This window comes from Lepidochelys kempii, chromosome 9 (assembly GCF_965140265.1).
Source record: "Lepidochelys kempii isolate rLepKem1 chromosome 9, rLepKem1.hap2, whole genome shotgun sequence".
Classification (NCBI taxonomy): domain Eukaryota; kingdom Metazoa; phylum Chordata; order Testudines; family Cheloniidae; genus Lepidochelys; species Lepidochelys kempii.
Genome location: NC_133264.1, coordinates 48,152,942 through 48,180,732, shown reverse-complemented (window position 1 = coordinate 48,180,732; position 27,791 = coordinate 48,152,942). Strand labels below are relative to the sequence as shown.

Genomic DNA, 27,791 nt, shown 5'->3' with positions numbered 1-27,791 from the left:
TGTGTGTGCATTTCCTGATGTATCAATTGTTTCTGTAAGGAAGACATTCCCTTCTTCTGTTGTCACACAAGCACATACAACAGGATCATTGTGGACATTGCTCCACCCATCAAGACTCAGGTTAACAATTTCACCCCCTAAACATTTCGCACACTGCTCAATTTCTCTTTCGTGCACTTTATCCAGCAATTTGCCTGCGACATCTGCTCTGTTGGGTGGACTGTATCCTGGTCTTAATGACTGGACCATATTAATGAAGTGTGGGTTCTCAATCAAACAGAAAGTAGAGTTTGTTGCAAAAACAAACCGGGCAATTTTTTCATCAATTACCCCATTTTGTAATCTGCTAGTTCTTATCACAAACTTATCTATGGTTGTTTCTGGATGATGAAGATTTTTTTTTCTTTTTGCTACAGGTGATATACTGTGGCTATGTGACATACATGATGTGACTGACACTATCATTGGCAGATAACTCTGAAACTATAGAAAATGATGGTGATCTTGAAGGTGGATAGTCTTCAGAATTCTGTATGCTGAGGGTGGATTCTCCTAAACAAAGTAAGTCAATGCAGGTATTTAATTAGTATTACTATACTGCTCATTTAGTATTACTCATTGCATTCACTGACACTCAGTACTACTTTAAAGCTGAAATTGTAAAAGGAAGATCTGAATATTTCAGCTATTTTTATTTTTTTTTAGTAATTTAGTAATTTATTGTAGAATAACTATATTTTTTGCTCAAACATGAGAATTCCAGACTCGTCCAGAACGAAGACAGGCAGTCCTTAAGAAAAAGTATGAAATAAAGTTTACCAACCTGAAGATCCTGCATGTTCAGACATGTTCCTTTCATCATCTTCAACACAGCTTCCTCCTGAGAAGGAACACTTCTCATGATGCTGTTTCATTCGGGAAACCAGACCTTGCATTTCTTTGTTGCACTGTTTACATTTTGCACGTGTGCCTGTCTTACCCACAGGTAGAGGAACTTCATTAAAATATTCCCAAACTGGGTCTCTTTTACAGCCTGCTGCCATTATAGGTTTTCCCTTCTACCAAGAGAATGGTATGGTAGATCTCAAATCAATGAAGGCTACACTCAGGAAGACCTCAAGACTTCTAGAATATGCTGCTCAAACAGTTTCACTTTTGTTTCTACTGCCTGTCCCTCCCTTCTCACATTTATCTCCAGACTTCTTCTCCTTGTCCAGATCTATTCCGCCCTCAACAATCTTCTATTCATTGAACTTTCTGAAACGTTGCACTTTTAGAGAGAGGTAAGGGATTGACTCTGTGTACACAAATTTGCAGAGGGACAATAGGGTTGAGGTCTGTTATTTCTCACCTCTATATATTATTTATTTAAAAATATTTTTGCTGTTAACATGCACATTATCTCTGGAGACAAGTCCACAGTTTGAGAACTGTAAAACTAGGCATCTCTGATGGTATCTTCTAGACTGAGCCTCATTGGGTAGATAGAAAGATTAACCTAAATAATCTGTACAGAAGCACTTGGAGCACCATAAGATTGGATCTCTAATCCATGACCTATTGGAACTTGCTAACTTTTTCTTAAACATTACATGAATATATTGTTTCATACTATAGAATTAGAATTTATAATCCCTATTCCATAATGAGATATCTTTGAGCTATAATGTATCTTAATTAAAGCTATCTTTAGGTAGGTTTTCCTCAACAAGCATTTTATCAAAAAAATCCGATTTAAATAAAAAACAGATTTATTTATTTATTTATTTATTAAATCACTGAATTATCCACCCTGTCATTAACACAAATTGTACCCGGAAGGAATGGATTCATTAGGCCTATAACCACACAACTATACAAATCTAAAAGGAGGCATAATTTTGTGCCTATATGCTAGTTTTTAGCAAATTGTTTCCACAGAAACGACTGTGGGAACACCTAAAATAAAAGGGATGAGTTTACCTCTCTCATCTACTTTTATCCTATTTATGTTTTCTTTTTCTACCCTCTCATTCTTTCCTTTCTCACCACTAAACTTATTAGTATTGAACTTTAGTGTTTGAACAAAAGAAAATGTATTTCTATATTCTATTAGTTTTATTCACAAAGTTTAGTAACATTTTACAGCTATAAAAAATTGCACTTGAAAATTAGAATATATGAGGAAGCACAAACATTACGTTCTCCCTCCAAGAGCCACCATTGGGTGAGCAAGAAGACACATAGCTCATTAGTTGAAGTTTTCAAATAGTATCAGGTGTCATCTCATGTACAGTGCATCATAGGAATCTAATCAAGTGACAAAACATGGACAACTGTGGTCAAGTCCATATCAAAAAGCAAAAGTAAGTTCTTCTGGACAAGTTCCGGTGAAAAAGCCACAGTTACTCCCTGATCATATAATAGCAGCCTATGAACTAATGAAATGTCTAAATCACACACATCTTGATAAAAGACAAAATTGCATCAATCTCTGTTACCCCAGCCAACCAGCATCAACCATCTTGCACATACTGAGTCTTAGACCTCATTTAGCTCCTCTATCGCAACTACACACTGGGGAAGATGAGACTGCACAATACTGGTCCAATCAAAGTAGTACAAACCCACCCGGAAATCCTGGGTGTGTATGTGGGCAGCTAACCCAAGCCACCCCTCATGCTACCCCTGACTACACTGCTACTTTTTGCCCACTAGCTCGAGCAGAGCTACCATGTGTCTGTCTACTCATGCTGAGAAGGAAACATTACTTGCCCTGTACAGTTACTGTAGTTCTTCGAGACGTGTATGCCTATAGGTGCTCCCCCACAGGTGGGCATGTGCCTCTCGAGCCCTTGATCAGAGATTTCCAGCTAGCAGTGTCTGCTCAGCCTGCACATGTGCCCTATACCTCCTTGTGGCAGACACCGAGATGATATAGGGTCATGCAGGGGAAAATCGCCCTTAGTTCCTTCTCTATTCAATCATCTCCAAGGCAATAACCAAAGCAGAGGGGAAGGAGAGTAGATGTGGAGCATCAGATCTGACAGCATGGAGCAGTGAGTAATGCTTTGAAAATGTATGGACTGAAGTCTAAGTAGCAGCTCTACATATCTCAGATACTGGAACACTCTTCAAAAATGCTGCAGATGTTGCCTGCAATCTGTCTGAATGTGCGCTCACCCAGGAGGTGGAGGAGGACCAAGCACCTGCAAACTCATAACAGGTAAAGATACAACCCGATACCTATTTTGAAAGTCTCTGAGAAGAAACAGGAGCACCCTCAGATCTATCTGAAAAGGACAGGAAGAGTCCAGGCGATTCTGAAATGGAATCCTATCCAGGTAGAAGGATAAGGCCCTTCTATAGAAAGAGGATTCCTACTGCGAACCGTGAGCTTTCGGAAAAAATACTGGTAGGCTGCTAAGATTGGTTAAGATGAAAACACAATGTAACCTTTGGTGTGGACATAAACAGACCTTATTATTAAAAAACATGGCACAGGGGAGATCTACCATCAAGGCTCCAATCTCTCCAACTCTCCAGGCAACATGATGGAAAGCCTTTGGTTCAAATAGAGGTTTCATGTGGTGGCTGAGAACCAGGTTGAGGTGCCTAATGCGGGGGAAGAGATTACTCAAATCCTTAATAAATCTAGACTATACAGGGTGAGCAAAAATGGAGGATTCCTTGACAGGGGATGAAAGACTGATATGGCAGCAAGGCATACCTTGACCAAAATGATAAATAATCTGGATGTCTTCAGATCCAGCAGGTAATCTTGGATGAGGGAAAGAGGAATGAATTCAGACCAGAGGTAGCGACGATGGACAAATCTCTTCCATTTCCTCAGCTAAGTAGTGCAGGTTTATGTTTTTCTACTGTTTAATAACACCTGGTGCTCCTCTATAGATCAGGAAACCTCCGTTCCCAAGAACCATCCAGGAGCCACATCCTGAGGCGCAGAACCACCATGTTGGGGTAATGCGAGCAACCCACTTTCTAGAAGATATGAGGAATGGTCAGGAGCTTGATCAGCAGTCGGACACAGCTGAAGCAGGTAAGAGTACCAAGTTTGCCTCAGCCAGGTAGGTATTATGAGAATAACTGGCCTTGTTCTGCCTGATCTTGTTCAGCACCCTTAGAATTAGGAGTGTTGAAGGAAAGGCATAGAACAGACTCTTCTGCCATGGTAGAAGGAAGGCATCCCCAAGGGAATGGTGATCCATGCCCCCCTGAACAGAAGACAGGTGGCTTCCTGTTCACAGAGGTGACAAAAAGATCAATTTCTGGCATCTCTAGAATATGCTGTGAAGAACCTGAGTGTCCAGCTGACATTCATAGTCCTGGGAGAAGTGTCTGCCAAGGGCATTCTGGATGCTTAGGAAGTAGACTGCTGAAATCTGGATATGGTAGGGTATACACCATTCCAGAGCTTTATAGCTTTGATGCACAAAGAGGCAGATCTTACTCCTCCCTACATGTTGATGTAAAACATTCAGGACATGTTTTCCATCTTGACCCTGATTGCTTTGCCCCAGATGTGGGGCAGGAAATAGAGGCAAGAGTTCCTGACTAACCTGGTTGATCTCCAACAGGTTGTTGTAGAGATTGGTTTTGTAAATTGTCCATCTGCTCTAAACTACCAGGTTGTTGAGGTGGGCTCCCCATCCAACAGGGATGTGTGGGTTGTTAGAGTCACTGACGGGGTTGGGCAACACAAAGGGACATCCACACGGACATTAAGTTGCTCCTTCCACTTGTTTAGGGAGTTCTTTAGGTGCAAGGGGACCATCATCCACCTGTACAAGGTGCCCCTGTTCAAAGAATAGGCAGTTCTGAGCCAATCATGGAAGCAGTGGAGGAGCATCCTTGTGTGATTGGTCACAAAGGTGAAAGATTTTCAGCCAGACATCCAGCCACTTTTGGTTCTTGTGGTGGGGGTAGATCTCCAGCCTATACTGTTGATTCACTGCATTCACCACTAGGGAGTTAGGTGGGAGATGGGAAAATAAAGAGTTGGAATTCTTAAGGGGCACGTGGTACTTCTTATTTGCCTGCCGCACGCTGGTGGAATAGGCAGGCATTTGCCACATCATCTTAGCCAGTTCCAGGAGAGCCTCAATAATAGGTATCACCACTCTGGAAAGTGTTGCCAACTACAAAAATATCTGAAGACACTCGGTACCCAACAACAACAGGGACTCTGGTTCATCCGACACCAAGATGTCCCTCAAGTATCGGAACTCCTGTGGTTCTGGAAAGGACATTACCGTAACTGGGGCCAATGGCACCTACAATAATGGGTATACTACAGGGATTTTAGATCTCAGGTGCCAATACTTGCAGTGGTACCCCCGAATGAGCTGCTTGCATCCAGTACCAAGATGGCTGGTTAAAGCGCATGATGGCATCAATGCAGTGGTATCCTTTGGTGACAGTGGCAGGGCTGAACTCGATGGTACCCTGTGCTCACCCTCCTTACTGGTGGAGGGTATAGATGCCCTTTCGGAGCCATGCTTCCTGTCCTTGGAACTCCAGGGCTTTGTGGGCCTACCCATACCCAAGGAAGCGTCCTATGCCTTAACAGTACCCTCCGAGACAGATCTTGACAGGGACATGGTCTTTTTTGGAGCTGGCTCCTTATAGAGTTTATGCTCCTCTTTCTGAGAGTCTTCGCAGCAGGCGCCAAAGACTTCTCTTAGGGGACACATGTCCTGAGGTTGACAGGGCACTCGATCTGTCCAGGGACAGACATACAAGGTGATCTCCCAACCTTGCTCAGAGGGTGAGCTTTATTTCCCTGTTCTTAATAGCCCTGGACTTAAGGGCCAAACAGAAGAAACGCTTCTAGGAGACCTGAGACTCCCCCAAGCAATGGACACACAGAGTGCCAGTCGCTGACGAGTACAGACTCTAGGTAAAAGGCAACATTTGAAGCCTGGCAAACCAGGCATACTCCACCAGGAGAAGACAAATCTCCTGGAGGGTAAAAGAAAGGGGGGACAAAAAATAACCCTCTTGCCTAAAACTAACTATACCAAAACACTAAAATACAACAATAAACTAACTTTGGGAAAAAGAAAGAGAAGGCCAAGTACACTCTATTCAGACACGCTAGGACTCCATCTCAGGCTGAGGTGGTAGAGAAGGAACTGATGGCAGGTCGCCCAGGCAGCCACGGTATCTGCCACAAGGAGGCATAGGGCACATGCAGTGACAGAATGGACACTGCCAGCTAGAAATCTTCAATCAAGGGCTTGAGAAATGCATGCATACCTAACGTAAAGCACGAACAGAGACACTACTCGACGCAGTAGTAAGCTCCCAGCTGCAGTGTATACATACCCTCTGTAGTAAATCGTTGGGGTATTTGTTAAAATCCAATACCATTTCTTCTTAAAACAAATAAAAAGGGGAAACAAAAAGAAAAAAATTCTGTCTGATACTTGCAATTCAGTTGTTGGAAAATCACTGGCAAAGTACACATTACATTACCTTATTATAGGGCTGTCGATTAATCGCAGTTAACTCATGCGATTAACTCAAAAATTTAATCGGGATTAAAAAAATTAATCATGATTAATCGCAATCTTAATCACACTTTTAAATAATAGAATACCAATTGAAATTTATTAAATATTTTGGATATTTTTCTACATTTTCAAATCTATTGATTTTAATTACAACACAGAATACAAAGTATACAGTGCTCACTTTGTATTAGTTTTATTACAAATATTTGCACTGTAAAAATGAACAAAAAAAATAGTATTTTTCAGTTCACCTCATACAAGTACCGTAATGCGATCACTTTATCGTGAAAGTGCAATTTACAAATGTAGATTTTATTTGTGTTACATCACTGCACTCAAAAACAAAATAAATTAAAACTTTAGAGCCTACAAGTCCACTCAGTCCTACTTCTTGTTCAGCCAGTCGCTAAGGCATCAAGTTTGTTTACCTTTAAGGGAGATAATGCTGCTGGCTTCTTATTTACAATGTCACCTGAAAGTGAGAGCAGGCGTTTGCATGGCACTTTTGTAGCTGGCACTGCAAGGTATTTATGTGCCAGATATGCTAAACGTTCGTATGCCCCTTCATGCTTTGGCCACCATTCCAGAGGACATGCTTCCATGCTGATGACGCTTGTTAAAAAAATAATGCGTTAACTACATTTTGACTGAACTCCTTGCGGGAGAATAGTACATCTCCTGCTCTGTTTTACACGCATTCTGCCATATATTTCCTGTTATAGCTGTCTCGGATGATGACCCAGCACGTTGTTCATTTTAAGAACACTTTCACTGCAGATTTGACAAAACGCAAAGAAGGTACCAATGTGAAATTTCTAGTGCTACAGCACTCAACCCTAAATTTAAGAATCTGAAGTGCTTTCCAAAATCTGAGAGGGATGAGGTGTGGAGCATGCTTTCAGAAGTCTTAGAGCAACACTCAGATGTGGAAACTACAGAACCCAAACCACCAAAAAAGAAAATCAACCTTCAAGCTGATGGCATCTGACTCAGATGATGAAAGTGAACATGCGTCGGTCTGCACTGCTTTGGACTGTTATTGAGCAGAACCCCACATCAGCATAGACGTATGTCCTCTGGAATGGTGGCTGAAGCATGAAGGGACATATGACTCTTTTGTGCATCTTGCAACACAGCTATAACCATGCCATGCAACCGCCTGTTCTCACTTCCAGGTGACATTGTAAACAAGAAGCGGGCAGCAATATGTCCTACAAATGTAAACAAACTTGTTTGTCTGAGTGAATGGCTGAAGAAGTAGGACTGAATCGACTTGTAGGCTCTGAAGTTTTACACTGTTTTATTTTTGAATGCAGATTTTTCTGTACATAATTCTACATTTGTAAATTCGACTTTCATGATTGTCAAGGTTCCTCCCCCACTCTGAACTCTAGGGTACAGATGTGGGGACCTGCATGAAAAACCTCCTAAGCTTATCTTTACCAGCTTAGGTCTAAACTTCCCCAAGGTACAAAATATTCCACCCGTTGTCCTTGGACTGGCCGCTACCACCACCAAACTAATACTGGTTACTGGGAAAGAGCTGTTTGGACGCGTCCTTCCCCCCAAAATACTTCCCAAAACCTTGCACCCCACTTCCTGGACAAGGTTTGGTAAAAAGCCTCACCAATTTGCCTAGGTGACTACAGACCCAGACCCTTGGATCTTAAGAACAATGAACAATCCTCCCAACACTTGCACTCCCCCTTTCCTGGGAAATGTTGGATAAAAAGCCTCACCAATTTGACCACCGACCCAAACCCTTGGATCTGAGAACAATGAAAAAGCATTCAGTTTTCTTACAAGAAGACTTTTAATAAAAATAGAAGTAAATAGAAATAAAGAAATCCCCTCTGTAAAATCAGGATGGTAGATATCTTACAGGGTAATTAGATTCAAAAACAGAGAACCCCTCTAGGCAAAACTAAGTTACAAAAAAGATACACAGACAGAAATAGTTATTCTATTCAGCACAATTCTTTTCTCAGCCATTTAAAGAAATCATAATCTAACACATACCTAGCTAGATTACTTACTAAAAGTTCTAAGACTCCATGCCTGGTCTATCCCCAGTAAAGACCAGCATATAGACAGACACAGACCCTTTGTTTCTCTCCCTCCTCCCAGCTTTTGAAAGTATCTTGTCTCCTCATTGGTCATTTTGGTCAGGTGCCAGCGAGGTACCTTTAGCTTCTTAACCCTTTACAGGTGAGAGGAGCTTTCCCCTGGCCAGGAGGGATTTCAAAGGGGTTTACCCTTCCCTTTATATTTATGACAATGATAAATTGCACTACAATGCTTGTATGAGGAACCGAAAAATGCTATTTCTTTTGTTCTTTACAGCACAAATATTTATAATCAAATATAAATATAAAGTGAGCAGTGTACACTGTTATGTGTTGTAACTGAAATCAATGTATTTGAAAATATAGAAAACATCCAAAAATATTGAAATAAATGGTATTCTATTTTTGTAATCGATTGACAGTCCTACCTTATTACCCACCCAAGGACTTGGGAAACTTAACTAGAGCTGGGCTAAAGCATCATTTAGCTTGCCTCTTTGGTCATAGGAAAGTGTTGCAAGGTTCACTCTGTCCTCACTAGACAAGCTGACTCTTATTAGATGGAAGAAAAGATGAGAAAAGAAGGTAGGAGGAATAAGATAGGGGACGAAATTGACACTACAGAGGATGGAGTATCATTTGGTTTGATTCCTCAACACATCTTGTCAGAGCATGTTTCAGAATCAGGAAAAAAAAGACAATGGTATGACAGTATAGCTCTGGGTTTCACCTATTGGTGATGGTGCTGGCCATGATACTGATGCCATGCATAAGCAAATTACCAACTGCTCCCCAGAAAAGCAACAGATAGCAACCTTCTCCCATGAAAGCTGTAAGTAATAATAAAGGTCCATACATGCACATGTCCTCTGATTTTAAACATTTTGGTCTGTTGGTATTAACAATTCTGACCTAAACACTGTTGACTTGAGGTTTGTCAAAGCTCTTAGTCAGGTAAAGGCAGCTTACATTGTTCCTTGATTTAAATCACTCCACCCTGATGTTATAAGAGGTTGCCAGTGCCAAACACTTCCCATTGTAAACTCATGTTTTAATTTGCTTATAACTTTACAAGCTGTAATTGTTTGGGCTGAAACTTTCCCTGCGGGGTGACTGCCCGGGGCTGAACTGTTTTGAAAAGTTGCAATTGAAAAACAGTTCAGCTGTTTCTCAGACTGAAGTTAGGGGGAAACTACATTGTTCTGCACATGTTAAAATGTTCTTACAATTAAGTTCTAGTGCCTCCAAAATTTGGTGTGTGGACTTTAAATGCAGTAGGGATAGACAGGGTGATGACTGCCCTTGTGTCAGGGATGTGCCTTTTGCTATCCTTGTGAAAATCCACTGTGATCTGGCTGAGTTATAAAACCTCTGAAAGTCAGTTTGTGCCAAGGAGAGGCTTCAAAGTTTTCATGTGTATTGTGCATGCTCCATCCCCACACAGCTTTTATGAGCCCAGATTGTACGTGCACTACCCCAATGAAGTGAATGAGCATCTTCCATTGTAGGACTACAAGGGCTGAGCTACAATTTTCCACTGTAGTGCCAAGCACCAGAACTGGGAGCAGGAAGACTCTCTCTTTTGTGCTGTCGATCCCCGCCCTTGCCCCCCCACCCCTGGGCAAAATCATGAGCCTTTCAGCACTTCTCCACATCTCGCCCCAGTTAACCAACCAGAATATAAGACAGGCCACCTGCCTTAACTAGACCACCATCCAGTCTCTTCCCGCAGCCTCCTGCCTCTTCACAATAAACAACAAAGCAGGCGTCCTACAGACCACAGCCTCATTCACAATATCACTCAGATTCACACCCTAAGCCATCCTATGAGCTGAGTAAGTTAGGGATCCTGTGGAAAAAAATATGTAATGTCGTCATTAAAGACTATCAATGTATACACACAGGGGAACCAAATTAAGGATGTATGGGCAAGGATGGTATGTGAAGAGTAACTCAATTATTCAGGCACACTCAACACCTGTACATAACAATAGCACCTGTGCCACACTTTTATAAAAAAAATAATTAAAAATTCTCTATCTTCTATATGAACAAATTAATTCTACAAATCAATCTAAGTCGTTGGTGGAACGGAGGGAGAGGAGGGGCCACTAAATCATTCTGTCACTGTTTTTCTGGAAGTTGCAGCAGGCTAGTCAGCTGACAGACCCAGAGGTGCAACTGCTTCTTGTTGTTTTGGCATTGCTGTGTCTGACAAATCATTATCAAGCAAGTCTACTGACTCTCCAGTGGGGGGGGGGGGAGAGTTTTTACTCAAACTATAATATAACCAAGCTCTACTATTTCTCTGAAAGCCAGTGTGGGTTTCTTTAGTTGAGCCACCTCTGGATAGTTTGAATATGCATCAATAACGGCACAATAATTTCTGGCCTCTAGAGCAAAAATGTCCACCTCATCATCTGTATCCCAGACTCTAACTGATGTGTCTGTAACTTGAATATGGTTACCTACCTACCCGTTTTCTATACATTTGGCACGTGGTAGAAACATTTACCTTAACAATGATATCTTTGTTCGTACCTGCTGAATATATTACTGCTAGTCCTCTTTTTTCCCCTACTTTAACTGGATCACAAAATGCCTACATAGATTCAGAGTCCAAGACCAGAAGGGACCATTTTGATCATCTCGGCTAACCTCTGTTTAACACAGGCCACAGAACTTCTCCAAAATAATTCCCACAGCATATCTTTTAGAAAAATATCCAATCTTGATTTCAAAATGGTCAGCGATGGTCAATCCACCACAAACCTTGGTATGTTGTTCCACTGGTTAAATAAGATCACTGTAATAAAATGATAGCTTATTTGCCGTCTGAATTTGTCTAGCTTCAACTTCCAATCATTGGTTCATGTTATACCTTTCTCTGCTAGACTGAAGAGCCCATTACTCAATATTTGTTCCCCAGGTAAATACTTACAGACTATAATCAAGTCACTTTTTAGACTTCTCTTTGTTCACCTAAAATAGACTCAAAGAGCTCAGTCTATCACTAGAAGGAATGTTTCCTATAGCTTTAATCATTCTTGTGGCTCTTCTATGAACCCTCTCCAATATATCAACATCCTTCTTGAATAGAGGGCACCAGAACTGGACATAGTGCTCAGCAGAGGTCACACTAGTGACAAATAAAGTAACCTCTATTCCTCCTCTAGATTTCCCTGTTTATGCATCCTAGTATCGCCTTAACTCTTTTTGGCTATAGTGTCACAACAGGAGTACATGATCAGCTAATTATTCACCATAGCTCCCTAAATCTTTCAGAGTCACTGCTTCCCAGGATAGAGTCCTCTATTCTGTAAATATGGCCTACATTCTTCGTTCCTAGATGTATACATTTACTTTTAGCCATACTAAAATGAACATTATTTGCATGCACCCAATTTATCCAGTGATCCAGATCGTTCTGGATCAGTGGCCTTTCCTTTTCATTATTTTCCACACCCACAAATTTGGGTCAGCTGCAAATTTTATCAGTGATGATTTTATGTTTCTTCCAGATCACTGATAAAAATCTTAAATAGCATAAGGACAAGAACTAATCACGGTGGGACTCCACTGGAAATGCACCTACTCCATGACAACTCCCCGTTTACAATTACGTTTGAGACCTATCAGTTAACCAGTTTATAGTCCAGTTAACGTGCATTTTAATTTTATACGGTTCTAGATTTTAATCAAAATATCATGCTTCACCAAGTCAAACACCTTAGAGAAGTCTACATATATTATGTCAACATTATTACCCTTATCAACCAAATTTGTAATCTCATTAAAAAGGGTATTAAGATAGTCTGACAGATTCTATTTTCCATAAACTTATGCTGAATAGCATTCTCCTTTAATTATTTATTAAAGGAATCCCGGATCAACCACTCCACTATCTTGACCAGGATCTATATCTATATTGATGTGCCGATAATTATCATGGTCATCCCATTTACCCTTTTTAAAAACTGACCCAACATTAGCTTTCTTTCACTCTTCTGGAACTTCCCCACTGCTCCAAGACTTACTGAAAATTGGAATTAATTGTTCAGCCAGCTCTTTTAAAACTCTTGGTGCAAGTCATCTGGACCTGCTGAACTAAAAATGTCTATCTTTAATAGAAGCTGTTTAACATCCTCCTGAGATACTAGTGGAATGGAAAGATTCAGTTATCTATAAAGTTATCATCATATGATGAGACTACATAATCTGTTTTCCCCCCAGTACGGAACAGAAATATTTGCTGAATATTTCTGCCTTTTCTGCATTATTATTGACAATTCTACCATTTCCATCTAGCAGAAGGACCAACACCACTGTCAGGATTCTTTTTGTTCTTAATATATTTTGAAAACTCCTCTTTATTGTCCTGAACTCTGCTGGCCACAGATTTTTCTTGGTGTCTTTTTGCTTCCCTTATGAATTTTCTACGATTCCTAGCTTCTGATTTATATTCATTAATAATAATTTCCCTTTTCTCCCCCCCACCTTTTTTTTTTTTTTTTTTTTTTTTTTTTTTTTACAATAGCTGCTTTCACTTCCCCTGTAAACCAAGTCAGTTTTTAACTAGTACAGCCTTCTTCCTTGATTGTGGGATTCTAGCTTCTTGAGCATCTTAGTAAGATTTTCTTAAATGATTCTCAATTATCATTCATTTTTCTGATTAAATTCTTCCTCCTGACTGATTTAGCTCATAATTGTTTTCAGTTTTGTGAAACTGGACCTATTAAAGCATCAAGAATATATAAAGACTGGTCTGGATTTATTCTTCATATTATAGATCTGATCAATTCATGATCGCTTGCACCTAAGCTACCATTAATTTTTAGTTTTGTTATCAATTCCTCTTTATCTGTTAGGACAAGGCATAGCTAATAAAGAATTCCCTGGTGTTGACTGCAACTCTTTTTGAATTAGGAAATTGTCATCTATAATGATTAGAAATTCCAAGGATGCTTTAATACTGTCCACATGAGATCTCAGGCATATGTCATTCAAATTGAAATCCCCCAATGACGTGCAGGGCTTTTTCCCCCGATACATTAGAAAGAGGTGCCTAAGGAGACAGTCATCCTGGTTCTGAGTGTGATTTGATGGTCTGTAGCAGACACCAGCTAGTATCCCATCTAGTGCTTTATCTGTTAGGAGACTGATCCATAACTATTCAAAGGTTATTTTCTTCCAAGTTATCAGTTACTCAGAAACAGGTAATGCCATTTTTGACAGAGTGCCACTCCATCTCCCTTTTTGCCTACTCGATCTTCCAAAATAGGTTAGAAACATTGATTTTAACATTCCAATTGTGTGGATCATCCCATCAGGTTTCAGTAATACCAACTAGATCAAATGTATGCTGATAAATGAGCAATACTAATTTCTCTGGTCTGTTACTCAAGCTTCTGCCATTGGTGTAAGGCAATTCAAGAATTTCTTCCCTTCATGTGTTTTGACTAATTTTGGTATCATCTCAAGTGCTCATATCATCCCTCTTTTTATCCTCTCCTTTTGCTACTAGTTTAATCCCCTCCTGACTACTCTAGCCAGCCTGTCCCAATGGAGATTGGTACCCCTTCTATGGAGGTGGAAGCCATCCAAACTATACAGTCCCCTCTCCCCAAAGAAGATGGACCAACATTCCACAAAACCACACCACCTCTACTTTACACCACTTACCTTCCTTTAAGGAGAACACCATCTACCACAGAGAAATTATGCCTGTGAGGTACATAGTAGTTAAACGCTTTTTTCCACCTGAGAAGTACAGCATATATCACGGACTGCAGTGTCTCATCCTGTGCTCTATCACCTTGTTACTTTTCCCAGGTGAGGTTAGACAGCACCTGAGTACTCTACCCAGTTGACGTGGACGACATCAGATTCAGTTTCTGGCTCTTGATCTAGATGGAATTATTCCTCCCAAATATTGGACAATTAAATAGATTTCCTTGATTGAAATCAATCATGTTTTTGAAGTTCAGTAAGACGCTTTGAAACTTATGTGATGCTTGCAACAGATTCTTTGAAAGAAACAAGTAGCAACAGCTTGCAATCAGTTTCAGTCACAATCAACAGACATAGCTGTGGAAAGCTTTGCAACCGAAGGTGACTAGAGTATCCTTTCCGAATTGCATGTATCTGCGTTCTGTGTTTGTGAAGGTTCTGAATGCCTATACTACAGGTCCCGAGTCAGTCTTTCCTTTGCAGCAGTACTACACCTAGTCCATTTTTAGAGGCATGCAAAGAACTTTTTATATGTCAAAAAACATTAAAATATTGCCATGCAAATTCAGAGATGAGTACTGTAATATTTTTTTCATTTTCACTGTTTCAGGCGCCTCAGCAATCTTCTCATATGCACAGTTTCATCAATTATATTATCTATGAACTTTCCCAACAAAGTTAACACGCTCATGATCACTTGTAAAGTCTCTTTGTTTTGCCCTGACCATTCACAGGGTAGCTTGTATTTTCACAAGACCCAATTGCTGGCCTGATTCCAGATGTAAAATAGGTGTTCTGTCCCCACTGTGACAGTGACACAGGTGTGCCTAACTTCTCTGTTTTTGGCATACTGGAGTGAAGCAGCAGCTTCCCGCCACAGAAATAAGGAATCCATCGCTTGCTGCATCAGTGGAGGTCTGTTTTTCAGGCTGCACAATGATCATGTGGTAATACATGATTTCAGCATCTGTATCCAACTTGTACACAATGTACCACTGATGTTCAATGTAATAGTTTAGTATGTCTACCGTGACTACTATTGTATGGAATCAGTGCACAATGGTTTATCACTGGAACAGAGTTCCTTCACTGAATTTACAGTTTTCTTTTGTCTGTATTGTCAGACAAAGTGATTACACTTACAAACTCTGTACTTTTTCCAAATGCTAAACAGAATCTATATGCACATTCACATCCACACTTCCCATGCAGCAGTCTACTGCAGGGTTTTGGCACCTCCCCTTGCACTGTTTTCCCCATGTGTTTTCCTCTTGTGTCTCTCCTGTCTTACTGAGTGATAACCTCACGCATTGTAGGACCCTATCTTATGGATATCAAGCTCAACATACAACTATGACACTGCAGAAATAAGTACTGCTATGAAACCTATCACTATCTTCGCAAATTCCCTTTACAGGGGACTGAAAATCAATATGACAGTGACATTAGCATCCAGGGGGTAGATTTTTTCAGTAATAAAAGAAAACGAAAACTTCTCCAGGAAGCAAATACACAGTATAAAAGGAATTTTGTTTAAATAAGTTCAGGATTTGAGTTTAATTTAAACCAATTCTCACATATTTACAAATGATGTCATTTACGACAGAAAAGTCTCATCTTACAGCACTGTAAGAGAGTCACAAAGCATTAAAGTTAGTGCACACAATGTCTATATATATAAAAAACAGTAAGGCATGCATCTACCTATGCCAACAGTCCTAAACCACTGTAATATCAAATATAACACTCACTACCTTTAAGCTACAGCTAATTTACATGCAACAATTATAATGGAGGTAATGAGTCAGTAATATGAGAGATTGCACAGATGGTGGATTATTTGGCCCAACTGCCACAGTTCTTCAAAGAGTGTATTGAGTTATGCGGTTGGTGAATCAAACTCCCCACAACCCAAAATTGCCCAGCATAATCCTCCCCCAACACAAATCAACAGAACCACCTACACGACACTATAACTAGCACACAAAAAAAACCCTGCAGTACACACACCTCATTTTCCACCTGCACAAATCAGTATGTCTCAGAACAACACACCCACCCTCACTCATACTTACAATAAAACCATAAACTTGAGCAGCAAAGCCACTGGTCACCACTAGTTCTCATGAAATTTTAGCTACTTATGCACAAAATCTACTCATCTCATCTACTTGAGGTAATGGATAAAAATTAATGTTAGTTTACTCTCCTGGCAAAACACAATATATATATAAGAGTAACAGAATGTAGCAAGATATGACACTTTCAAGATTAAATCTCAGTGACACTATGAACTCTGAATATCAAGTAAGCCATCCTGTAGTTTACAAGTATATAAAAGCAAACATACTTTAGAGGTAACATTCAAAGAACATACACTTAAACTGGTTAAAAAAAAGTGCAGATAGTAGGAAAGGAATTAAATATTGGGCCTTCGGAATCCTGTGGCAAAAAGGACTCTTGTAATTAAAATGTATAATGCATAAACAGAAGAAGTGATTTAAAATTTCACAAGATATTCAGATGTCCATTTTTTAACCCTTCATTTTAATATCTTTTTTGGTTCTTTTTGTTTTACCATCTCAGCCCCTTTACCTTAATTTCCTGTTAGAAGGGAGGGGCTGCTGCATTCTGCTGATAAAGTTAGACACAAAGACCTGTTAGGAAAACAGTGGTATTCTAGCTAAATTAAGTTGGGACAGTGGTGTCACCCTCCTTCTACATCCTTCGTTAAAGGTTTGACTTAATGGGGAGCCCACAGTATTTCTGCTGATTTGGAGAAAGGATGGGGGTATGCACCACAAGCAAGCTCTTGAAAGATACAGTTGAAAGGAGTGGGAAGATTGAGTTTTGGACTGACACAGCTACCCCATTGCATGGAGCTTGCAGCATGACATGGGAAAAGGATCTGGCAACCTTCAGGTTCATTTCTCTGACACCTGGGCCTCATCTAGACTAGGATTTATGGTTGTTATAGCTCAGTGATTCCCTCAACTATAATTCACCCTCTGTCCATATTCCCAAATCTCTAAATTGTGAGCTTGATAAATTACAAATTGTGTCAGCTAATCCAGGTCAAGGCCTAGGCTTTAGCCCTGTTTTAGGCTCAGTGCGTCAGTGTACCTCCAGGTCAGTGCAGGATTAAAACAAATCTAAATCAGTCCCTCAAAATGACCAGTGAGGATGCCTGACCATCTGCTCCCCTCCCAGTTCTCCTTGGTCAAGAGGTCACAGGGTCTAGAACAGGAGTGGGCAAACTAGGAGTGCCCAGTACCATCCCACAGAGCCCCCCCACACACACACCCCATGAGTCTCCACTCCCCCCCCCCCTTGGTAACATCCTTTATAGAGCCCCCCCATGCTACACCCCATAGAGTCTTCCTCCCCCACTGGGCATTCATGGCCTGCCATACAATTTCCATACTCAGATTTGCCCACCCCTGGTTTAGAAGATACAAATCAGTACATATTGTCCAGCACATTGTTATGGCCTTTCCTTGTGAGCTGTTTACATCAGTCAACTTTTCTTTCCACAAGGTCCTGGATTCAAATACATGGCTAGCAAAAGGCATTACAAGTTGCCTTCTGGCCAGAGGCACTCATAAAAAGTGCCAGTAAACTTTTGGAGTGAGGTGCCATCAGTGCATGACTTTGGTTCCAGTAATAGGAATAAAAGCCTATTACAATGGCATTGCAAAGAAGCTCATCCAGATGGAGATACACTAGACGGGAAACCAATTCAGGGAGGGGATAATGTGCCTGAAAGATATCTGCCAAAAAGCTAAGAATAATGCCAAATATGGAAGGGGCCTTACTCACTTTCAATCTTACGATGAAATGGACATTATAATTAGCATATGCCCTAACACAATCCCAGAATATACTATGGACAGTAAGGCCTGTCATTCCACTAAAATGGGACAATAATGACCCCAAGCTTCAAGTCACAGAACACTGTGGCTGATACCACTGAAATAGGGCCCACCACAGCTGAAACTTCATGGCCTGGGAAAACGCTGCCAGAATCCCAGAACTTCTAGTAACTTTCAAACACACACATCACTGGAGGTAGATCCAGACTTCAACAATGATGAGAACACATCTTCTCAGCCTTGTAAATAACATTTATAATTTTATATTTGTAAAGATGTGGTATGGGAGTAATGGTGACCACTGTTAAAAGCTTTACTACTGCAGATGTTACATTTTACAGCAAAAATGTTACGTGTCCCTTCACCCTCATCCCTCCCTGCTTTCCCCACCCCCAATCCTTGCACATAGACATATTCCTGATAAATGACAAGGAAGTGGGGGGGAACAGAAAAGTGCACACACAAAAGGTCTGATGCTTAACCAAGTGTATTTTTATTGTTACAACAGTAATGGGCAGATTTCAACTGACATACATGCAAACAGCAAGTCATAATTCATTAGCCATATAAGGAAATGCTAATCCATATACAGCTCACATGTGCCACTGTGCCAGTAAATGGTACTTACGGCATATGCTGGAAAAAAGCAATACAGGGAAACAGTTTTCCTCCATAAAGCAAAGCATAAGCCACACACCTAAAAAACCAAAAACACAACACGAAGGTGTCGAACACACACCTGCAGTTACTTGGGGAAGAGGAGGTATTGCATTCTGCAAGTACCAGTAACAGACTTTACCTTAAAAGCTTGTTAATTTTAGATCTTCTCTTTGCCCATGCCTGTGAAAAAATGTGAGAAAACTTTTCACTAAGCAAATTCTCCAAGGGATCAAGTAAATTGTGTGGAAAGCTAAGCCAGCCTCTGCCGCCTCCTCCCCCCACATCTCATCTTAAACAGAACTCTTGCCTATACCTTTCCTCCAGTAGTCTGGTGTTATCTAAGAGATGAAAAATTCAACTGCAAATGTTGCTGAATTTTGCCCAACTCCCTGCAACATTTGTTCCCTTTTCCACTTTGGCAACTCCAGAATACTGCTATAGTTCACAGTAGCCACTACCTAAAATAATATGGAATATTTACTGCCACTGTTCCCCTTGGCTTTTGAGCTTCTACCTTGACCCCACCACCTGATCATTAGTATTCAATTTTTAAAAAATTACTTCATCTAAATTTTGTACAGTAAACTAGTGACAAAAGGGTGTCTATCACACTAACACTGGATAAGGTGAGAAAAATGCCTCAAGTTAAGTTTGGCATGTGAAACCATAGATAAAAGCATCCATGTTGCTGGAAAGTAAGAAAAATGTGATAAACTATAGAAATTATGCTTATATACTCCTTTCCCCGATCCACCCTTTTTTAAAAAAAAAAAAAGTTCCCTCTACTTCCTCCCAGGACATCTCCAGGGTTACACTTTTAAAAAAAAAAAAAAGAGAGAGAGAGAGACACACACCCATGAATGCCTCAGAAACATTGAGCGACCACCTCATCAAGCAATGAAGAATCAGGGCAGACGTGCTACAAGAGTTCCAAAGGGAAAATGCTGGTCAATATGACCAGTGTTATCAGCTGGAGCTAAAAAAGACAAAGATGCTTGAAGAGTTGATGGAAGAGACCAAAGCCAGGACTGAGGCCAACAAATGCAGAATACATACATGATCAGGAAATGGAAGTGCAGGACAGGCAGATCTTTCCAGTTCTAATGATACAAAAGAGTAGACAACTAGCCTGACCACTTTGGTTCTATGCCTGCACTCACATCCTCATCCCCACAGTATACACCACAGCCACTTTACAAGTGCTCTTCGCACACTACACTGGTCTCTGGGAAGAGTCTGTAAGTAGTAATACATGGAGCACATCACAGGACACTGACAGTACCAGGTCGAATAATCAAGAACACCACTCAGCGAAACAACCCACTTCCTTCCTTCCCTGACGACCCAAGGGATGCACCCCACCCATGTACTTATTCACTACACCAATACAGACCTGGACTCTAAATACATTCTATGGGTGGCATACCCAACATCACTTATCTACTGACATTTTAAAAACTCCCGTTTCCCAATCTGGGTCTATGCTGGTTATGTACGATGTATATATCTTATGAACCTTGTAACCAACACTTATAATCCCTCATAACCCAAGCCTGACCCCAGATGTACAGTAGCTTGCTTCTTAATTTGTGTAAATTTGATTTTAAAAATTAACTTTAACAACATTTTTACTTCTGTCGAAGTCCAATGGTCCATGCTGTCAAGTGGAGAGACTCTGTGTACTGATAGCAAATTTGAACTCTGTTGAGCCAATAGATCGGAAATTGCTGCAGACACAGATAAACCCTTTGTGATAGTCACAGTAGATCTGAGAATCACTGTTGTCTTGCCCAACCTGGGACAATAACACCAGCCCTGGTTTTGTGATATTTGATTTTCCTGAGAGCTCTCTGAATTAAAGGAATTGGAAGAATGCATAGAGGAGATCTACCCAAAAAGTCTAGAAAGTATGGATCCAAGATGAACTGATTGTCTGCTCATACTGTGAAGCAAAACCTCTGGCATCTGGAAATACATCTTGCCAAACATTCCCAGATAGGGAAATATTGTTCACTACCAATTCTTGAATGATCACTCATGCTGACTGTGTAAATGTCTGCCCCGCTGGTCTGCCAATATATTGTCCATGCCTGCAAGGTGTAGAGCTATAAGATTAGTTTGGTAGACTATGCACAACTCCCACAGGGCTATACAACTCTGCACAGGTGACAGGAATGTGCTCCACCTGTCTGTTGACATAAAACATTATAGTCAATACCTAAACCACTCCACTCTGCAGCTGAGGTAGAAAGGGCTCAAGAGCCCAACATATGAAGGATGCATCTCTCAATAATGCAATATCAATTTCATAAACATGCCATCTGTACGTGATATATAGTGTCTTGCTAGCCAATGAAGAGAGCTCATCTTTAGATACGCACAGTTACGTACATCACAGACACCATAAGGCAAATTGTGTAAGGAAGAACATCAATCACCATATAACGTGAGTTCTCCTGTTCCACTTCTAAGTACCTTTCTTCCAGAAGGAAAGCACTGCCTTTTTGAGAGCTCCAACCGAGATCATGACTTTTATTGGCAATTCTGAATGGTGTGATTTTGTCCAATTTATTTTGAATGAGGCATGTATTTATAATGTAGCTTTTGCTCCAGATCCTTCTATTAGAATACCATGAGGTGCCAAACATCCAAGTCAGGATATGGGTATCCTGACGTCTCAATTGTGCCTGTACTGCTAAAAAAGGTTTTATCAACACTTGAGGTGCCATAAACATACCAAATGATTGAACCTTGTGTTGATCATCTCCCCCACAACAAGCTTCAAGTATTTTCAATGCAAATATCTGACTGAGATGTGTAAATAAGCATCTTGCAAATCGAGAACCCAAACCCAATCTTGGGTGGAGAAGGATGTGAAGCTATAGTAAGCATGAGAAATCTGAATCTTCTTATGACAGAACTGAGCTTCCGAAGGTCTACAATGAGTTGGAGCCTCCTTGGGGATCAAAAAGTTCCTGCAATAAAATTCCTTCCCCAAAACTCTTCAGGAACTAACTCTAGTAGTGAACCAACTTCTGATCTTAGCAAGTTCTCATGAGAAGGATCCCTGAAGAGGTAAGAGGAAGCAGGAGTTGGGCAGAATGCTAGTGTCAAACTGAATGGAATAATCCTGTTAATCTCCAAGATTCATGATCTGTGGTGACAGTACGCCAAGGCTCTAATAAATGGGAGACTGTTTCCAAATGAAAAAGAGGCTGTTTGCAGGTTTAAATCCCGTTTGTTTTCATGAATCCTGTCAAACCAAGAGGCCAGTGCAGAGGTAGATGAGGCAGCAGATCTACCTTTTAACTTAAAAGTTTGTAGGATTTGTGTGTCTATTGAAGTTGAGCTGGTATTTCCCTGAAAGGAACAGAAAGCAGAGACTGTCCCTAGTAACAAAACACTGGTACCCCTAGACTTTGTTGTAGACTTGTATCTTTTAATTTCTCTAGGAGTTTCTCTTTTACAGTTAAGCAGCCCTTCACCATCAAATAGTAAGTCTCTATCCAGGTTCTTCCTTCCAGAAGTAGTCCAGATGAGCATAGCCACAAGTAGCACATCAAAGTAACCGAGGGTGCTACAGCTTTAGATGCTAGATCAGAAGTACTGAAGGAATATCTCAGGGTGTGGTTAGCGACCAAACAACCTTCAGTAATCAATGCTTTGACCAGTTTGCTCTTGTCTTCTGGCAGCAACTGGGAAAACAGTGCTATTTTCCTCCTATAAATGATATTAGTAATAGGACATCACAGCCTGATAACTAGCTATTTTAATGTCCAGAGCATCTAGCTTCTTACTTTCTCTGTCAGAGATTGCAGAGTGGACTTGAGTCCCATTACCACTTTGAGCTGCAGATCCACCACTAACGAATTTTGAGAAGGATGGGTGTGGAAAGCCCTTAGGAGAGAGTTGGTACAACCTGTCTCCTTTTTTAGAAGTTGCCAAGATGCAGGGTTTAAGTGAGTATTTTTCACTGGCTGTAATAAACTGTCTAAGAGGACAGACTCCTAGAGGATGAAACCAAAACATCAAAAACTGGATGTATAGTTTTCTTTGATGCTACTGAAGGGATTTTTAAGGTAGTTATCCTTCCTATGAACTCATGAAATTGGAGCATATCTTTGGAAGGAGAGGAAGATGATGTTGCACCCCAACAGTCATCCAGTGAAGTTTAAACATCAGTAGCTGTATCTGCATTCAGACAGTCAATAAGATGTTCTACTTCCTCTTCAGACGGTATGTGTAGGACTAGTAAAAGGAGATGGTTCCCTAAATATCAATGACCGCGATAGATCTGGGAAGAACAGATCTAGTGCAGGACATTTGTACTAAACCCTGGCAGAAGGCTTTGCAGCTACTTTTCTTCAGACCTCTTAAAATGAGGATAATACCTAGGGAAGAACCATATGACCACATTGCCCATGTGGTATCTCCCAGTCCTGCCAGCACCCAATAGGTAACTCCCCAGCATAATCCCTGGGAGAGAAATGATGATCTTGCAGTCTGAAGAGATGGAAACAAGAGCTTTGATAATGCGTTGTAGGTTCCCTAATCTATTTTCTGGGAAGAAAGCAAGGAAAGGTATGAGACCAGTTATGGTCTGATTGCGGATCTGAATGTGAATCCAAAGCCCAATTCAAAGAAGTCTCTAAAGGTAAGAACAGCAGCTTGAGTAATTGCAAAGTTGAGAAGCTCAGACATATTTCCCTGGAGAACCAGTTGAGGTCTTAGGGGGAGGTTTGCATAGCTAAGGAAACAGGTTTCATCTTGCAAGATTTTTTCCTTCCTGGAGAAAGAGAAGGAAGAACTGGCTCCAATGCCTTACACTTCTTTCCTCTACCTTTGGACACTGATAGAAACTTATCCAGCGCTGTAATGGGGGACCCCAATCCAAAGGCATATCTGAACAAAGGAGTTCAAGGAACTCTATGTGATGAATTTGAGCCATCATAGTAACCAAGGAATTAGTAAAATCTGATATCTCCAAGGAAGCATTAGGTGAATTACAGGTTTATAAAGAGGTTTCAAAGGTCTTTAGAGGTCAGAGCCTTATGAGAATGCTTTTGAACTGCAGTGAGCAGAAATGGGAAAGCAGATTCTTTGAGATATGCTCTTGTGAACTGGTTTTTTTCAGCAGAGACCAAGCATTTGTGTCCAGTCAAAGCTGATCTTTGTGGATTCATAGTGACTGGAACGGTTGGTGTAGCTACAGTCAAGGAAGCAGATATCTGCAGCAAGACACTGTCAGACTTCTTAGCTCCTTCAATGGTCAGAACCAAGACTGGTCTCCCAGCACTTATGGATTCCTGCATACCAGAGCCAGAAGATTTAGCTACTAATGCTTCCTGCAATGGCACAGCCTGGAGGCGATTCTGATGTTCCTTTCTGGTCCTCGGGTGAAGGCACTGCACACAGAGCAACAAGAAGGCGAATGACCTTCCGTAAGTAGGCCAAACCATGCACCTGTGGATATGAATCAAGAAAAGTGGCAGGGAAAGAAGAACACCTTGAACTCTTGTTCCTTAGTTTTCAATTATAACATGTGTGATTTCAGAGCCTAAATCTCTTTTTCCAAAGTGATTTTAGGCACTTTGGATTTAGGCTCCTAAGTGCCTAAATCTCTTTTGAAAATGAGATTTAGGCTCCTAAAAAACAGTTAGGCATTGCAACCAAAATCTACCAAAAATCCTTGGTAAAAAACAAACAAATAAAATTTAAAAATTGAGTATACTAGAAACATGACAGCAGGCCTGGGAACAATCCATTCCGAAGGACATGATGAGGTTTCTAGTCTATCTACCACCACAGTTGGAAGGAACAGAGGCACTCAGTTCCAAATGTTCAGAACTGTAAGGGAAAGGAAAAACAAGAATGCTCCAACCGTCATTGCTACTAAAAGATTCCACCACTGCAAGATGCACAGTTGGTGCATCCCCAGATTATTCTTTGAGGGGCCTCTGCACAAATACATTTATTGACAATGCACAGGTAATATCACACAGAATGAATCGCCATTACTGCTAGAAACATGAGACAGACACAGCTCCCAACAAAATCCATGGTAATTGCAAATGCATTCCCAATCACAAAGTGCATTGATAGTCTCCATACGAATTTCCACAGCTCACCTGGTGCTAAACCCATGAGCCAGTTGTCTGCTTTCCGGCTGGCTGAAAGCTGCTTGCAAGGCATTTGTGTTTCCCAACTACTCTGATGGAAAAATCAAATATGCAGAAAGAAACACATTCCTGTCACCGCAAGAACATTTTGTAGTGACCAGTCATTATGATTAAGTAAGCTTCTCCATCATGTTTTGAGCCGTCCAGAAGCACTTTCAATCCATCTGCCAGGGTTGTAGTTACAACGTCTTCTATCTGAGTGCCTTGAGTCAGGGTAAGTCTCGTGATGACCCAGGGAAACCGTGGGTAGCAAAGTACCCAAGAATAGTAGTGGGAACATTGACATATATGTTGTTCTACAGAAAAGCGCTCCTGCCTGCTCACAAACAAATACTGCAGAGTTCCTAAACATCCTGGTGTCCTATACTTTGCTAGTACTTGCAGTATTTATACCCATAAACCACTCCCAATGGTCTAAAACACCTGAATCACGATTGAATAACAGCCCTTTTTATTAATGTACTCATTTGCACTCTGTGGAGAGCAGATTCTACAGTTTGGAATCCCAGCTGCAAGAACAGCTCAATGATTTCAGGGACAGTAGCCGCCTTCACAACATGTCTACAGCCCAGCACTTTTATAGCCAAACAAAGCGCCACAGACTAGGGCACTCACAATGAACCTACCAACCCTAAACTTATTCCCAACAGACAGGAAACTGGCAACATCTGACACTTACTAGAGAGTAACATACACCCATCTGACCTGATATTGAGGCCGTGTCATCTGAGCCTGATGGATCCTCAGACAACTTCAAAAACGCGCCCTTGTTCATCTGAAAGTCTGCACTCACTACTGGTCGTCCAAGGTCGCCAGAACCAATAGTCCCAACACTATGTTTAAGGGCTAGGCTCAGACCACCACTCAATCTACTGCATTTCATTAACCAATAAAGAAATCAAAATAACTGATAAGTATCTCCTGCAGCTTGTTCACCCATAATTCACATTTGTTTGGACTGCCATTCCTGGATCAGCAATCCACCCAGGACACCCTCACTGGGAACTCACATTGGCTGGAGAAAAAATAAGATTGCAGTGAAGTGCAGCAAGAGGCACTCAAGTGAGGAATCCAGGCTCTCAGGCAAGGAAAGGTGCTCACAACCAGGTAGCAGATAAGGGTACAGCCTTCCAGCCCCGGGGAATTCCTGAGATCATTTATTAAAGTCATCTAGTTATCTACAATCCACAAATGAACAAATGAGACCTCTCAAAAGACCACACAAAATCAGCTTGGCCCAGGAACTCTGGAATGCATAGATCATTGACCCTAACATGAATGAATGATGCAACAACGTACATAGAAGGAGACTAAAATTTTAGACACATGACTACTGTGTGTAGATGTGATCCATTATGTTATTGTAACTGAGATACCCAACTCAAATTAAGAACAACCCAGGTAACTCTATTCTAGACAAGGCTTTACCTCCAACAGCTACCTTATGGCAGTCTTGGAAAGTAGAAATAGCAAGACCTATTACCAATGTACTCAGGCCTTCACCTATCCCTGCCTCCCCTAATGTCAGAGACCGAACCTACCTGAAAAACCAAATTCAAACCATAAATATGTATATTTCAATTATAATGCAAACTACTGTACATTCCCCTTGTGAGAAGCCAAAGGTCTCCCATCCACTAAAACAAGCAGGGGTGGGGAGGGGGAATCCCTGCAGATTACCAGGGAATGAGGGGCATTCGAGTGGTGCAAGGCCATCAAAGAGAAATAAAAACAATTCTTGGAAACACAGCGAGTTACCCTGTCTCAGCAGCCCCTATCTTCTCATCCACAGGTCAATACACTGCTGCTGTTCCCCTCCCTCATGCTGCTTTTACCCTTTCTGCCAGGTCACAGCATCACCTCTTCCCCCTGCTAACACCATGTCACCTTGCTCCTGCCCCTTCCTCACCTTCAGATCTCAGTGCTCCCAGTCCCAATGTTTTCTTTTGTTCCCAGGACATAAAGCTGCTGATGCTGCCTCTACCCCACCTCACTAGGTACTGTGCTAATAATGCTGATGATGGCACCCTGCTTCCCAAGTCACAAAGCCACAATAAACCATAACCCAATCCCAGTCACAGCACCACTGCTCACCCCGCCACCATGATCACCATACCACTGCTGCTGCCAATATCCCTCCTACCACTATGGGTCACAGTACCACCAGTGCGCTTCTGTCCACCACCCCATAAGGCTACAGCATCAGTGCCATTCCTGCCCACTTCACCCCCAGGTCACAGGGCATGCCCTGTTGTCCACCTCCCCCTTCCCTGCCCAGCTCACAGTATTGCCACCACCACCACTGCCAATCAATTCTTCACACAGGTCACAGTGCCACCAAGTTACAGTGCCATTGCTGCCACTTCCCAGACATACAAATCACTACACCTCCACCCAATCCACAAAGGTCAAAGCTCTGATGACACTCCTACCCACTATGTCCCTCCCAAGTGACAACTCTGCCAGAAATATCCCCCCACTTGCCCCCTCCAAGTCACAGTGAGGCTGCCAATGATCCTTAACCCCAACAACTCCAGATTATTGCTTCCTATGTCCTCCTCCAGCCACTGCTGCTGCTGTCCACCTCCCAAATATCACACCACCATTGCTACTGTGGCCCACATCCCTGCCCAAGTTTGCTGCCAATCTTGCTTCTATTGCACACCTCCCACCCCTACTATACACTTGCCCCTTCATCCCCTGGTCACAGCACTGCCGAACACCCTGCTCCTGCTACCCACCCACATCACCCTTCCAGTCACAGAACCA

The 27,791-nt window shown here is 41.4% G+C and overlaps 1 protein-coding gene across 8 annotated transcripts in view; it reads right to left on the bottom strand.

Moving 5' to 3' along the window:
• Positions 1 to 27,791, bottom strand: part of STAG1 (STAG1 cohesin complex component) — a 380,157-nt gene that overhangs the window by 351,172 nt on the left and 1,194 nt on the right. For 4 of the 8 annotated variants that reach the window (XM_073360216.1, XM_073360223.1, XM_073360219.1 and 1 more), the window contains exon 2: positions 18,983 to 19,023. The exons of 2 other annotated variants lie outside the window; for them this stretch is intronic. Coding sequence is in view for 1 of the 6 variants with exons in the window: in XM_073360222.1 (XP_073216323.1) it covers positions 18,983 to 19,023; positions 19,698 to 19,718 (62 nt within the window). In the remaining 5 variants the exon portion in view is untranslated. Of the gene's footprint in view, positions 1 to 823; positions 3,960 to 18,982; positions 19,024 to 19,697; positions 27,783 to 27,791 lie in introns of those variants that run through there. 2 more of the 8 variants (XM_073360222.1, XM_073360220.1) reach the window with 2 other exon arrangements.